Here is a 13,948-nt window from a genome sequence, read left to right on the forward strand (position 1 = left end):
CAGGACTGGGGCTTTGCACAATCTATTCCCATAAGGAAAATAAAATCTCTAAAGATAATAAAATCCCAGATTTTTATTCTATTTTATGTAAAGCCAGGACACAGAAGGACTACAAACACTAAAAAAAGAGTTCTTGATATTGATAAGATTTTGCTCATGGTACATTTATTCTGTAAGATCTTCTCTGACTCCTCACTCTTCTGGATTCTTCTAAAGCCACACTACTGAGATAGTATCCAGCCTACGTGAAGCAGTGAAACTAGTATGTAGAGGCTTTGGATCCAGTTACAAAATTTTGTTTCTTTTCTCCTGCAGGTGGCTGGAAATGAGTCATGAAAACTGGACTCAGGTAACAAGATTTGTCCTTCTGGGTTTCCCCAGTAGCCACATCCTTAAGTCCCTGCTGTTCCTGGGGTTGACAATGACCTACATTATAACAGCCATAGGCAAACTACTAGTCATTGGGCTCAGTTGGGTGGACAGACATCTGCACACACAGATGTATTTCTTCCTGTGGAACTTGTTCTTTCTGGAGTTGTTGCTCATGTCTGTTGCGGTTCCCAAGATGCTTGTCATCATCCTCACAGGGGACTGCTCCATCTCATTTGCCAGCTGCATAATCCAATCCTACCTCTACTTTCTCCTAGGAACCACTGACTTTTCCTCTTAGCTGTCATGTCTCTAGTTTGTTATCTGGCAATCTGCCGACTACTCCACTATGAGATCCTAATGAGTAGTTGTGTCTGTTCTCAACTAGTGCTGGCCTTCTGGCTAGCTGGATTCCTCTAGGTCTTTTGCCCCACCATCCTCATGGCCAGCTAACCTTTTTGTGACCCCAATGGTATTGACCACTTCTTTTGTCACAGTTGACCCTTACTGAGGCTCTCTTGTAGCGACATCGCCTGCTGGAGTTGATGACTTTTGTGCTCTCCACATCAGTGTCACTGGCGTTGACCTCAATTTCCTATGCTTGTATTCTTGCCACTGTTCTCAGGGCCCCCACAGCTGCTGAGCACAAGAAAGCATTCTCCACTTGTGCCTCACACCTTACAATGGTGATCATCTACTATGGAAGCTCCATTTTTCTCTATGTCCTTATATCAGAGGCTCAGTCCATGCTGCTCAACAAAGGTGCCTCAATCTTGAGCTGAATAATCATACCCCTCCTGAACCCCTTCATCTTCAGTCTCCAAAATGATAAGGTGAAGCAAGTCCTGAGAGATGCCCTGAAGTGGCACAGACCAATGGCTGGGAGAAACTATGAGGGTCACAAATAAAAGGAAACATTCTTATTAGTTTTGAATATTAAAAATTTATTTGATTTTTTAAAATGTATTTGAAGTTCAAATCACTCAGGTAACATCATGTACTTTTCTCTGATAATAAAAGAATAGTCTTCATAAATATACAATATAAAATATAGGTGTAAGCCTTCGTTATCCTCCCTATAATCTTCCTTGTACTTCTACCTCCCCCACAGAGAAAGCAGAACCAGTAGCTCAAATTTCAGAATTCTGGTTAGGATACATTTTCTCTGAGGTGTAAGGAGGCTGCTTCTCTTCTTCCATACATGGGTGCTTAAGCACACTTATTAATGCTTCAGTATCCTGTATCATGAAGCCAATGCTTCAGTATCCTATATTCTAAAATATGGAGAGTCATATTTGGAGCTTAGTGGATAGTAAGAGGCCCCTTGATGCCTTCCACCCAGACTTAGTATTACAAACAAGATTAACCAGAACCTCTGTATTAGAAAATTAAATTCTGGCTGCAGTAGTAAATAGTTTTGTTAAATTTTTATTTGTTATTGCTTTTTACGTGACTAGCTTCTCCTGTAAGAATCCCATAGAGGAAGAATGCTGAGACCAATTAAATATTTTGATAGTTCTAATTCCCAAGTTAAATTCTATTTAATAGACTCTAAATAGAGGGATAATCAATCATTCCTTTAAGAAATATTAGTAAATATTTAATGTTTTAGGTACTGATCTATGCAGGGATGGAACTAGGGTGAGCCACGGGAGATAGCTAGGGCACAAGTTTTAAAGAGACACACATCCACATGGGCATGCAAATGCAAGGTCAGGGTTTATGCAAACCTCAAAGTAAATGCCTCTTTAATGCGGCACCTGAGGCACCTCTATTGCTGGTCTTTAATCTAGGCTCTGGAGCTAAGACTCAGGTATATAGTAGTAAAAAAACTATATATAGCTCTCATTTCTGTGGAATTTATAGTATAGTTGGGATGGCTGACAAAAAAAAAAAATCCTAAGGTATAAGTCAGTATGTAGTTGTAATTTGTGATAAACACCTTTGAGAAAAAAGCTGAGTTTTGTTAGAGGTTCTAATAAAGACAAATGATTTGAATTAAAAATTAAGAAAAACACTTCTGACAAAGTGACCTTTAAACTGAGGCCTAAGATTGAGCGGGGAATTAATTAGGCAAAAAGTAGGAGAGGAGCATTCCAGAGAGAGAAGGTAGTATTTGCAAAGGCTAGAAGTAAAAAAAAGAGAGCCTGAGAGAAACAAATGCAAATGGAGAGTTAGAAAAGTTGGGAAGAATAGAACTGGAAAGTGAGCTAAGGTCAGCTCAAACGGGACCTTATCTATAAGATTTCTGTGGATCTTTCTTTCTTTTCAAATTCATTATAAAGTCTTTGATGAGTTTTAAGCAAAGGAATAATCAAATCATATTTTAAAAGATAAATCAACTGCTATAGGAACAACAGATTAGAGACAGGTAAAAGTGGATTTTAGAAAATCTACTAGGAAGCTACTGCATAGCCTAGACAACAAGTGTGCTAGTTATGAATGTATTGGCAGTGGAGGTTGAGCGAAATGGATAATACCTTTATAATTTGGAAGTAGAGTATTTCTACCCACAGATCTTATAATCTATAGTAGAACCAGGCTAGTAAAGGGAAACCACAGCAGTTATAGGTACCATTAGGTACCTACCATAGGAAGGATCCTATGGGAAACAGAGAAGGGTACTTAATGTACAAAGAAAGGGACAGTGAAAGCTTTCCAGAAGAAGTTCTATCTCACCTAAGACCAAAGAAGTAAGCCAGGTTAAGGAGGGGGCTGAGTGTTTCCTCCAGCACTCCTGGAGGTACAAAGCTCAGAGGTATCCCCAGGGTATTCAGGAAATGAAAAGAAATATAGTATGATAGACTATGGAGCAAAGAGAAGGAAGACATGAGAATGAAAAGATGAGCAGGAGCCAGTCAATACAGCTCTGTTGTTATTATTTTAAAAAGTACCATTTGAGGAAAAAAAAAAAGTATGGAACTAGAAATCAGGTGATCTGGATTCTTATTGCTCCAACTTGCCTACCCTGTGCACCTGAACAAATGACATTGTCATTTTTCCTTAGCTTCCTCGTGTGTAAAATAAAGGAATTGATAGAGTAATTGGGGATGTGTGGTCATTTCAGTAATTATATAAATATCTAACCAATGTATTGTATACTTGAAACTAGTAATAAAAAAAATTTAAAGTGATTGAATCAGGTGGTTTTTAATATTCAGGAGGATCATATATCTCTTTGAGAAACTCATAAAATCTATAACATTTTTCCTCCAAATAATATACATAAAACTTAGTATATGGTTCCCGATTGTTTATGGAGCACTTAAGCCCATCTCTGGAAACTTAAATTAGGTAATTTCTAAGATTCTTTTTGGCTCTTGAAATCTATGATTCTGTATGATTCTGAAAGAACTGTCAATTACATCTAGATCTGTTCAAATACACCTTTACTAATACATAATGGTAGCAAGTACCATCACTAGCATTATATTTCAGTAATAGTACAAATAGGAAGATAGATAAAAATTGATGATATATAGATGATGATAGATGATAGATAGATAGGTAGATAGATAGATAGATAGATAGATAGGTAGATAGATAGATAGATAGACAGATAGATGAGAGAGACATAGGTGTAGTGTCTGACATTATATGTAAGTGTACACAAATGAGACATAGTAGAAAGGCTCTGTTGTATGCCATGGGAATGACCAGTAACTGTCTCCACATCTCAGTCAAGCCACATAAAGAACCAGAGAACACTCTGGACATTGTGGGCTCTTAAGTTGCATATTCTAAATGACATGGATGTTTAGCCTGTTTCCAAATCAGCCCACTGTTCTAAGTTCCAACCATTGTCATTGCCCATTGAACCACTTGAGTCATAATGATCTATTGTGAGAACAAGGGTAGGTAAGAATTTTCATAGAAACAATAAGAGGAGGATGACAATATTTTGCTTACTGCTCTACCTATTTTGCTGCACCAATTATATCAGGTATACCTAAAAAATTATACTCTCTTACACTCCACTACCAGAAGAAAGAAAAGATATATAAACATACTACTATCTGTCAAGTGTCTTTAAAATCTTATTTCTATAATTTAAATCTCTTTAGATTTCTCAGTCTCCTAAATCACAATGCAAGCAAGGGGCTACTTAAATACTTAGTTCAGCATCTACACTAACACTGAGCAAAAGTCATTTAATTCTTAGATTATTTCTGCACTTTTCCAGATCTTCTGCCATTGTACTCAGACACATTGATTTTATAGTCCACAGAACCTTTGAGTAGTATAAAGGGAGACTACTCTACAAACAATAAACTGAAGCATTTTAATTTCTTCCTTAAATCATGTTTTTATTGTTTTCTACCTCAAAGTACCTTCCCCATGAGTCTCATAGCCACAAACAGAGAGTAAAGACAGAAAAACAAACAAGACATCTATAAGTTTTGAGTCTTTTGACCTATTTATCAAGATAATAGTCACAAAATCTGGGCATTGGTTGAGGATTAAAAAAAGGATCTTCTATTTCCTTTTTCCCCTTAACACACCAGGATCTAGGCCTGAGAAACTCACTTGAGCAGAGAGTTTCATCTAAGGAAGAGAAAGAGGAAAATACCATAAGAAAACAAAAGAATCCAAAGGTGGGGAGACAGATGATAAGTGGTATGTCTTGATATTCCTTTACTGCACTGCCTCTGAGGATAAATTGAGGGAAATGCCAAGAGTTGAAGGCCTCTTCTTGCTTCATAATTAGGCCTATTGTGAACAAGCTAGCCCCACAGGCTGTCCACATAACAACCTGGCATGTGGTCTCATTAAAGTCATCTAAGAAACAGGAAGGTGAGGCAAAGGATGAATTGAGTTTAGCTTTACAAGCGCCCTCAGTTTCCATAGATAGAGCTTAAGATTTGATATGCTCCTCAGGAAGAATACAGATGAAGTCTGAGCTGAGAGTTAGCGAATGTGTCATTGGGTTCACAGTGGCCAGGGGTGAGATGATTAAGCCTTTGGAGTGAAAACTTGGCCTAGAAATAGATTGAGAAAAAGCAAGAGACTCAATGGGATCTACAACCCAAACCAAAGCTTAGGTGAGACTAAGTTAAAATGAGAACATCAACCATCCCTGACCCAACAAGAAAAAATATTTTTGAGTCTTATCAGTCACAGATTTTAACAACAAGGATTAGTGAAACATTCAGAGACAAAATTACAAGTCTAGTCACAAGTCCAGAAAGCAGCCTAGGCTGGCCACCCTGCAACAGAGACCACCAAGCATCCAGAAGATACTGTGTGGATCTGAGGTCTCTGTCTTCTTTCACTGCCTTGCAGTCCAGTAAACTGCATTGATGCCATTTTAAAAGAGTAAAAAGTTAGAAAGAGGGAGAGAGCAGAATCCTAAGAATTGAGTTATTTTCTGAAAAGAATGACCACTTACTTAAAGGGTCTATTTGATTTTATGCATAGAAAAGTATAGACCTGCCTAAATTTTAGCTATTCCCTGACCAGGGTGATGTTTGTGAAGAAAATCACATAGGTTTTTAAAAAATAATGAAGCTACATTTTATTTGTTTATATGACGTGTGTAAGTAAACATGTGACCTTGTTACAAGTTTAGGGTTTAGTGGAAAAAGAATTAGACCCTTGCTACTAAACTAAACTGCATAAAAAGAGAACCCTGACTTGAGTCTTCTGATTCCAGAATTCTCTTTCCACTAAAATATACTCTCTTTAAATAGCTTAAGTGTCTTCTGTCGTATCTTCTCTTTCATTACCCCAACTCCTTTTTTTCTAGTCCTGTGCCTTTACTCCTTTGAGTTTGACACATATTCTAGGTCTTGTATACTAAACATTTCTTTTCAGCTGTTTGTCATTGTTGAAAGGAACTTTGCTTATACTAATTTACTTACTAAAATATAAGTAATGGGTATTGACTCAAGGTAAAGATTGTAGATACATTTATTAAATGTCATTCTCTTCTCATACCACATACATAGAGGGTATCACTGATCAATTAAATAATATTCAACAAGTTAAATAAATAAATCATTTTTTGTTTTATTTTTAAATTAATTCTTAGGTATGGAAGTGGGGATAAAAAGGTGCAAGTCCTCAAGTTAAGCCAATTGGTTAACTTGATGGTAAGAGAGGAGGGAGTCTGGATCAAGGAGTTAAGGTATTAGGGAGGAATGAGAAGATGATGGAAGAGAGGACCATGACCACTTCTCCATACCCTCTTAAACTGAGGTCGAGCTGCTAGGGGTACATATGCATTTATTATCTTTACCACTTTTTCATTTAGGGACTAGAGGATAATCTACCTATTCACATTTAACCCAATCCTGCATTTTACATTGGGTTCAGTTGTCCACAAATGATCTTTTACTCCATGCCCCCATATTCCAGTAACTAATCTACTTGACTCTCCCAACCATACTAGGTCAAGATCAATTTATAATATTATCTCAATCCATAATGCCACTTAACCTGACACAAATTCTCAAAAAGATATTGACCCTTAGTAACTTCATAGAGTTTTAGATACCATGCAGAACTTGAAGTTCAAAAGACCTCGACTTGCCAAAGCCATCCTGAGAAAAAAGAACAAAGCTGGAGGCATCACTCTGCCTAAGTACAATTATACTACAAAATGACAATAATCAAAACAGCATGGAATTGGCAGAAGAACAGATACATGGACCAGTGGAACAGAATCGAGAGTCCAGAAATAAACCCATGTTTATATGGGCAAATAATTTTTGACAAAAGAGCCAAAAACATACAGTGGAGAAAGAAAAGCCTCTTCAATAAATGATGCTGGAAAAACTGAAAAGCCACCTGCAAAAGAATGAAACTAGACTGTTGTCTATCACCACACACCAAAATTAACTCAAAAATGGATTAAGGACCTGAATATAAGACCTGAAATAATTAAGTGCACAGAAGAAAACATAGGAACTAAACTCAAGGACCTTGGACTTAAAGAGGATTTTGTGAATTTGACCTCAAAGGCAAGGAGTGTAAAAGCAAAAGTAAATGAATGAGACTTCATCAAACTAAAAAGCTTCTGCACTGCAAAAGAAATTGTCAACAAGGTAGAGAGACTACAATCCGAATGAGAAAATGTATATGCAAGCAAAGCCTCCAATAAGGGCCTAAAATCCAAAATATACAAAGAACTCAATAACTCAATAACAACAAAACTCAAATGATCCAATCAAAAAATGGGAAGAGGATCTGAACAGACATTTCTCCCAAGAAGACATACTAATGGCCCACAAACATATGAAAAGATGCTCACCTTTACTAGCTATTAGGGAAATGCAAATCAATGAGATACCATCTCACACCTGTTAGAATAGCTATAATCAACAGGACAAGTAATAACAAATGTTGGAGAGGATATGGAGCAATAGGAACCCTCATACACTGCTGGTGGGACTGCAAATTGGTACAGCCACTACGGAAAACAGTATGGAGGTTCCTCAAAAACTAAAAATTGATCTACCATATGATCCAGTAATCCCTCTACTGAATATTTACCCCAAAGACTTGAAAACTGATATCCAAAAAATATGTGCTCCCCGATGTTCATAGCGGCATTATTCATTGTGACTAGGACATGGAAGCAACCGAAGTGTCCTACAATAGATAATTGGATAATGAAGCTGTGGTACATATATAAAATGGAATATTACTCAGCCATAAGAGATGAAATACTGCCATTTGTGACGACATGGATGGATCTCAAGATAATCATGTTCAGCGCAATAAGCCAGACAGAAAAAGTTGAAAATCACATGATATCACTTATATGAGGGATATAAAACTAAAAGCAACAAATGAACAGAACAGAGATTCATGGACATGCACAATAGACTAGTGATTACTAGAGGATAACAGGGAGGAGTGAGAAGGGAGGTAGATGGCATAAAAGGGGATAAATATGTGGTGACATTAAGGAATTAAAAATAAGTTTCTGTGAATACCTCTCCCCCCCAAAAAAAGAATAATGACATGTTTAACTTTTAAATAACCACTCATTTGTCAAAAAAGTTCCACACATTTAAAAATATGAATAATTAATTATGCAAATTAAATCAATTACATGAAAATAATTCTTACCTAATAAAATTAATGCAGTGATTTTAAAGTTTAAACCATATCCAATGCAAAAAAGTTTAAAATTCACATGAAACTGTTACACAAGAAACAAGTTTGAAAAGCTATTATGAGTTGAATTGTGTCCCCTAAAAAATGTCGTGTTAAAGACTGTGATCTTATTTGGAAATGGGGCCATTGCACATGTATTTAGTTAAATGAAGTCATACTGGAGTAAGTTTGGCCCCTACTCCAATATGACTGCTGTCCTTATAAAATGGCCATGTGAAGACAAACACACAAGATGTGGCTATAGTCTTGAAGACTGTCCGAGGACAAATTATGTGCTTATTAGAAAATGTATAGATCAAAAATATGGGGTTTTGTTGAAGTCGCCTGTCAGAATCTATGAAAATTTCTAGATATTTATATACCTGTACAGAAGGCCTTAGCATGCCTTAACTCAACTTTTAAAAGTCTAAATATCTAATCTAACTAAATAAAATATTTCTCCATTTAAAAGAGAGGAAAAAAAAAGAAATTAGGCTTCAAAGTTAAAGAGACCTGAGCTGGATTCCAGAAACAAGCTTTGGAGCTTTAAATAAATTATTTAGTGTCTCTTACTTGCAACGGATTCATCATTTAAATGAAGATGATACCTACGTCATGAGGATGTTGAGAGAAATAAAATAAATTATAAATAAAAATCATTTGGTACAATGCCTGGCACATAGTAAGCTTTTAAATATTATTTAGATGATAAGGATGATGATAGCCTTAAGAAACAGTGAAGACTTTTCCTGTGGGAGCCATCAGGTTGAGAGGAGCATGGTCATCTTCTCTCCCCACCATGGCGTGTTCTTATTGACTGTTATTACTGTACTCTGAAAAAGAGGAATCATCTGGCAAAATGTCACTTTGTCTGCTGTGTTCAAGACTCCCATTTGACCAAGAATTGTGAACTTTGTTCATATCATCTTGTACAAAAATAATAGAGAGCCCTGTGCTGTCAGTAAATTAGCAGGTCATCAAATCAATTCTGAGTCGTGGGGTACTGACAGAACTATGGCTCAAATTCCCAGAGTTCAAGGCAGTGGGACTGATCGTTCTGGCCAGGGTGGTTTTGGCAATATGTGTTGTAGGGGCTGCATATTTGCGCCAACCAAAACCCGGAGCTGTTGGCACTGCAGAGTGAACACAACACAGAAGCGATAGGCCATCTTCTCTGCCCTGGCTGCTTCAGCCTTACCAGTGTTGGTCATGTCTAAAGGTGTTATATTGAGAAAGTTCCTGAACACCTTCTTTGATGGCTGAAGATAAAGGTGAAGGCTATGAAAAGACCAAGGAGGCTGTTTTGTTCTTAAAAAAATTGAGGCTTGGAATGTTATTTAAAAAAAAAAAAAGTCTGTGCATCTCAGCAAATAAAAGCTCGTAAGGGCAAAATGAGAAATCATCTATAATGAGGACAACGGTTTCATCAAAGCCTTCAGAAGCATCCCTGGAATTATTCTGCTTAATGTAAGCAAATTGAGCATTTTAAAACTTGCTCCTGGTGGGCATGTGGGCCATTTATGCATTTGGACTGAAAGTGCTTCTTATAAGTTAGATGATCTATATGGTATTTAGTGTAAAGCTGCCTCCCTCAAGAGTAACTACAATCATTCCATGCACAAGATATTCAGTAAAGACCTTAGAAGAATCTTGAAAAACCCAGAAATCCAAATCCTCAGAGCACCACACAGGAAAATTCATTGCAGAGTCCTGAAGAAGAATCCACTGAAAAACCTGAGAATCGTATTGAAGCTAAATGCATATGCAAAGACCATGTGCCAGAACACTACTCTTCTCCAGGCCAAGAACCATAGCTCTAAGTGGATAAAGCAGCAGCAGCTCTAGAAACCAAATAATATGAGAAGGGGGTTCCAGGTGAAAAGTCAGTAGTAGGAAATAAGGAAAAGCGGCTGTTGGCATTTTGAAGCAAAAGAAGCTTTTGATGGGGAAAAAAAGGCTACAGCTACCAAGAAACCAACAGCTGAGAAGAAGCCCGATGGGACGGGAGTCGGGGTGGGGTGGGGACACCACAGAAGAAGTGAAGCTTGTGCATAAACTAAAATTCGTTTATTCCACAAAGATCAAATTACTTTGGAGAGCTAATTTTGAATAAAAGCCTGATCAAAGCAAAAGGAAAAAAAGAAATGATGAGGAAAAAAGTAATAATATGACCAAGATAATTCCCTTTCTCTTCATTGACATTAAATTCAATCAGCCCCCTGAAATCAGGACTCGGTGTCTGACATTTATTTTAACCTCGAGGTTTCTCTTGTCTCCAAGAAGTTTATCGTTGTTTGAGTTTCTCAAATGTATTTTGTGTCCAAAAAGCAATGTCAGGAAAGAAACACCAGATACACCACCTTCACGCATTCTGCATTTGGAACTTTTTCAGCAGGGCCAACATCACGCTCATATAGGAAAAGTGCCACCTGAGCCAAACATCATTTCTGGATACCACTTGAAGCTTTGCCTCTAAGAGGCGCTTGGGAGAAGTTCTAGGATATTCATTCCATTTTCTAGCTTTGTTAAAAGTTCAGGTCACCAGAACTTGACTGAGTTTAAGAACAATAGAGAAGTAGTGGACAAGTAGTTTCAGCTACTTTGTGAGTCTTCTCAAGCAGGTTGGTACACTGAAGCATCTCTCAGATCCTCAGGTCCCTCCCTGCCTTTGCATATCTGGAGGTCAAAGCTCCAGGGGACCCAGTAGGTCCTATTGCCTTCTCCACAGCTTCTTCATGGCCAGGATCACTTCTTTGTTTCTCAAGGTATAGATGGCAGGATTCAGCATGGGAGTGACCATTGTGTACAACACAGAGACAACCTTGTCCATGGGGAATGTACGAAATGGCCTTGCATAGATGTAAATGCAAGGCACAAAGATTAAGGTCACCACGGCAATATGGGAGGCACAGGTGGATAAGGCCTTCTTGCGACCCTCCCATGAGTGGCTTCGGAGCATGACTAGCAGTGCTGTGTAGGATACCAAGAGCACCAAAAAACACACCAGAGTCACCAGGCCATTGTTAGACACCATTAGTAGCTCTAAGACAAATGTATCTGTGCAGGCCAATTTGATCAGCTGAGGCACATCACAGTAAAAGTTGTCCAGTTTGTCAGGCCCACAGAACGGCAGCTGAATAGTCAGTCCAACTTGTACAATGGAGTGAATGAATCCCCCCACCCAGGAGGCTGCCATGAGGAGCCCACAGACTGCTCGATTCATAATAAGTGTATAGCGCAGGGGCTGAGAAATGGCAACATAGCGGTCATATGCCATGACAGCCATCTTGATGCCTCCAATGAAGTGGAAGAAGAAGAGCTGAGTCAAGCAGCCACCAAAGGAAATGATGGGGTTGCCTGAGAGCAAGTCAGCCAGCATCTTAGGGGCAGTGATAGAAGAGTAGCAAAAGTCCAGGAAAGAAAGATTGCCCAAGAGAAAGTACATAGTTGTGTGCAGGCGTGAGTCAGAGGTTACTATGGCCACAATGAGGAGATTTCCAGTTACGGTCGTAAGATACACAACAGAGAAGACAATGAAGAAGAGGAACCGAAGTTCCCATACCTGAGAGAGCCCCAGGAGGACAAATTCTGTCACCTGAGAATGGTTCATTGGATTCTTCTGCTTGTTATAATCTGGTAAATAAACCTGCTAAGAAACATGGACATATTCATCATGCAATCCACATCTGTGAAATAATTTTCTTTCCCAGCTCTGAGGAATTCTCCCCTATCTCATTTACCATAAGAAAAATGTTGTAAGTGGTTCTATAGGACATCAAGTATTTGATTATCACATGTTGTTATAATAAAACATCAGAAGCATAAAACTCAGGGATGCACTGACACTACTTAAATTTTATGAGAATCAAAAATATTTAGCTCTCAAAAACTGAGTGGTATATAAAGGAAAGATCACTAAACTGAGAGTGAATTTTTAATTTTCCCAGTAACAAATGAAACAATCTTCTGAAATTCTCTAAGGTTCACTTTCCTTATCTATGATATAAATTAGCCAAAAGGTCTTCAAAGTATCCTGTAGTTTAATATTTTAAAACTATATGTGGCTTTTTTGAGAAAACTTGATAAATCCCCACATGCCAGATATTTAGACAGAATTTCCATAGGATGACAGATCTCTACTTATATACCAAAACAACAAACCATGCAAGTCGCCTATCATACCCTTGGAAAAAAATTCAGTTGTCTTTTGAGCTAACTCTCCCTTGGAGTTATGTTTTCAGCCCCAGGAGGATGCTAAAGTCATGACCGAGGGAACAAAACAGAAAACGCAGTTCTTGTACTTTATAAGGGTAGTAGAGAACTACTGTTTTTCTGAAGTTAGATAAGAAAACATATGATATGGCTCTGAGAAACTCAGAAAAACTATTGTCCCCAAAGAAAAGAAGGAAGAGCAACTAGAATATTAAACCACCCCTGAAGAGTTTGAGCATCAATATTAATTTCATAGAATCATCTAAAGAATAATTTCTTATTCTTATAAGAAGCAGAAAGAGGAAGCCATAAATATTAATTAAAGTTTAAAAATCACTATCTAAATGCAAAGCTGTCTCATTTAAAAACCTTGCAAATAAGGTTTTTATATATTTAAGTGGGATGTTTTTATATATTTAAGTATTTTTAAAGATACTAAGAAAGCTGGCTATTTATAAGAATCCTGGAATTAATTTCTTCATATCCTTTAAGAGAAATGTAAATTACCATTCCAAATTTAACTTAATTTTAAGTATGACTTTTCAATTACATTTTCCTTCCATTGTTCTTTTTTCATTTAATAAGCATTTATTAAGCACTTTGTATTTACTAGGCACTATGCTAAACACTAAGGATTTTACAAAAATAACACACAAATGATTTAATAAGACCAAGACCTTCTGACACTTGCCCACTTCTCAAGTTTTATTATTTTATACATAGGCCCTTTCACCAAACTATTTAAAGTTCCCTGAACTTTTCATGCTCAATACACTCTTCATTTATTTTCTTTGTTAATTTTTATGTATTAATTTTGCTTTCATTTTAATGAAACATTTCAAATACACAAAGTTGGCATTCCTAGTTTTAGCTTCAGCATGTGAAGAACTTGGAAATCAATATTTCTATTTTTAAAACAAGAAAAAGCTAAACAAACCAAAGGTCAATGACTTTTCTTAGACCCATCAAAGAACTAGGGTCATAGGGCAAAACCCTACCTCAAAACCTAGAGAGATAAGAGAAGCACAGAGACTCATAGTAGAGATCTGCTTACCTGAAGCAGCATCCACTGGAGTCATAAACTGGTAAAAGCACTTAAATGGCAATTTTGATGATTTGTTGGAAGCTGAGTGTAGACTAGCGTGTGAGTTGGAAACTCCCGGGGGCTTTATATTTAGGGAGACTCAATATTTTTGTGGTTTTAATCTCTAAGAACCCTACAAGTCTCTCACACTAAGGAGTGAAGAAAGATATTCTTCAGGGT

General features: G+C 37.3%; 1 protein-coding gene and 2 pseudogenes across 1 annotated transcript; 2 read left to right on the top strand and 1 right to left on the bottom strand.

Moving 5' to 3' along the window:
- The first annotated feature begins 325 nt into the window (after positions 1-325).
- LOC107195641 lies at positions 326-1,296 on the top strand (annotated as a pseudogene).
- Positions 1,297-9,271: 7,975 nt separating this feature from the next.
- Positions 9,272-10,527, top strand: LOC102894739 (annotated as a pseudogene).
- Positions 10,528-11,182: 655 nt separating this feature from the next.
- LOC102894992 (olfactory receptor 4D5) lies at positions 11,183-12,082 on the bottom strand. Its single transcript, XM_015589061.1, has one exon. The coding sequence runs from the start codon at positions 12,080-12,082 to the stop codon at positions 11,183-11,185; it is 900 nt and encodes a 299-aa protein (XP_015444547.1).
- Positions 12,083-13,948: the final 1,866 nt, after the last annotated feature.

This window comes from Pteropus alecto, unplaced genomic scaffold, assembly GCF_000325575.1.
Source record: "Pteropus alecto unplaced genomic scaffold, ASM32557v1 scaffold244, whole genome shotgun sequence".
NCBI lineage: Eukaryota > Metazoa > Chordata > Mammalia > Chiroptera > Pteropodidae > Pteropus > Pteropus alecto.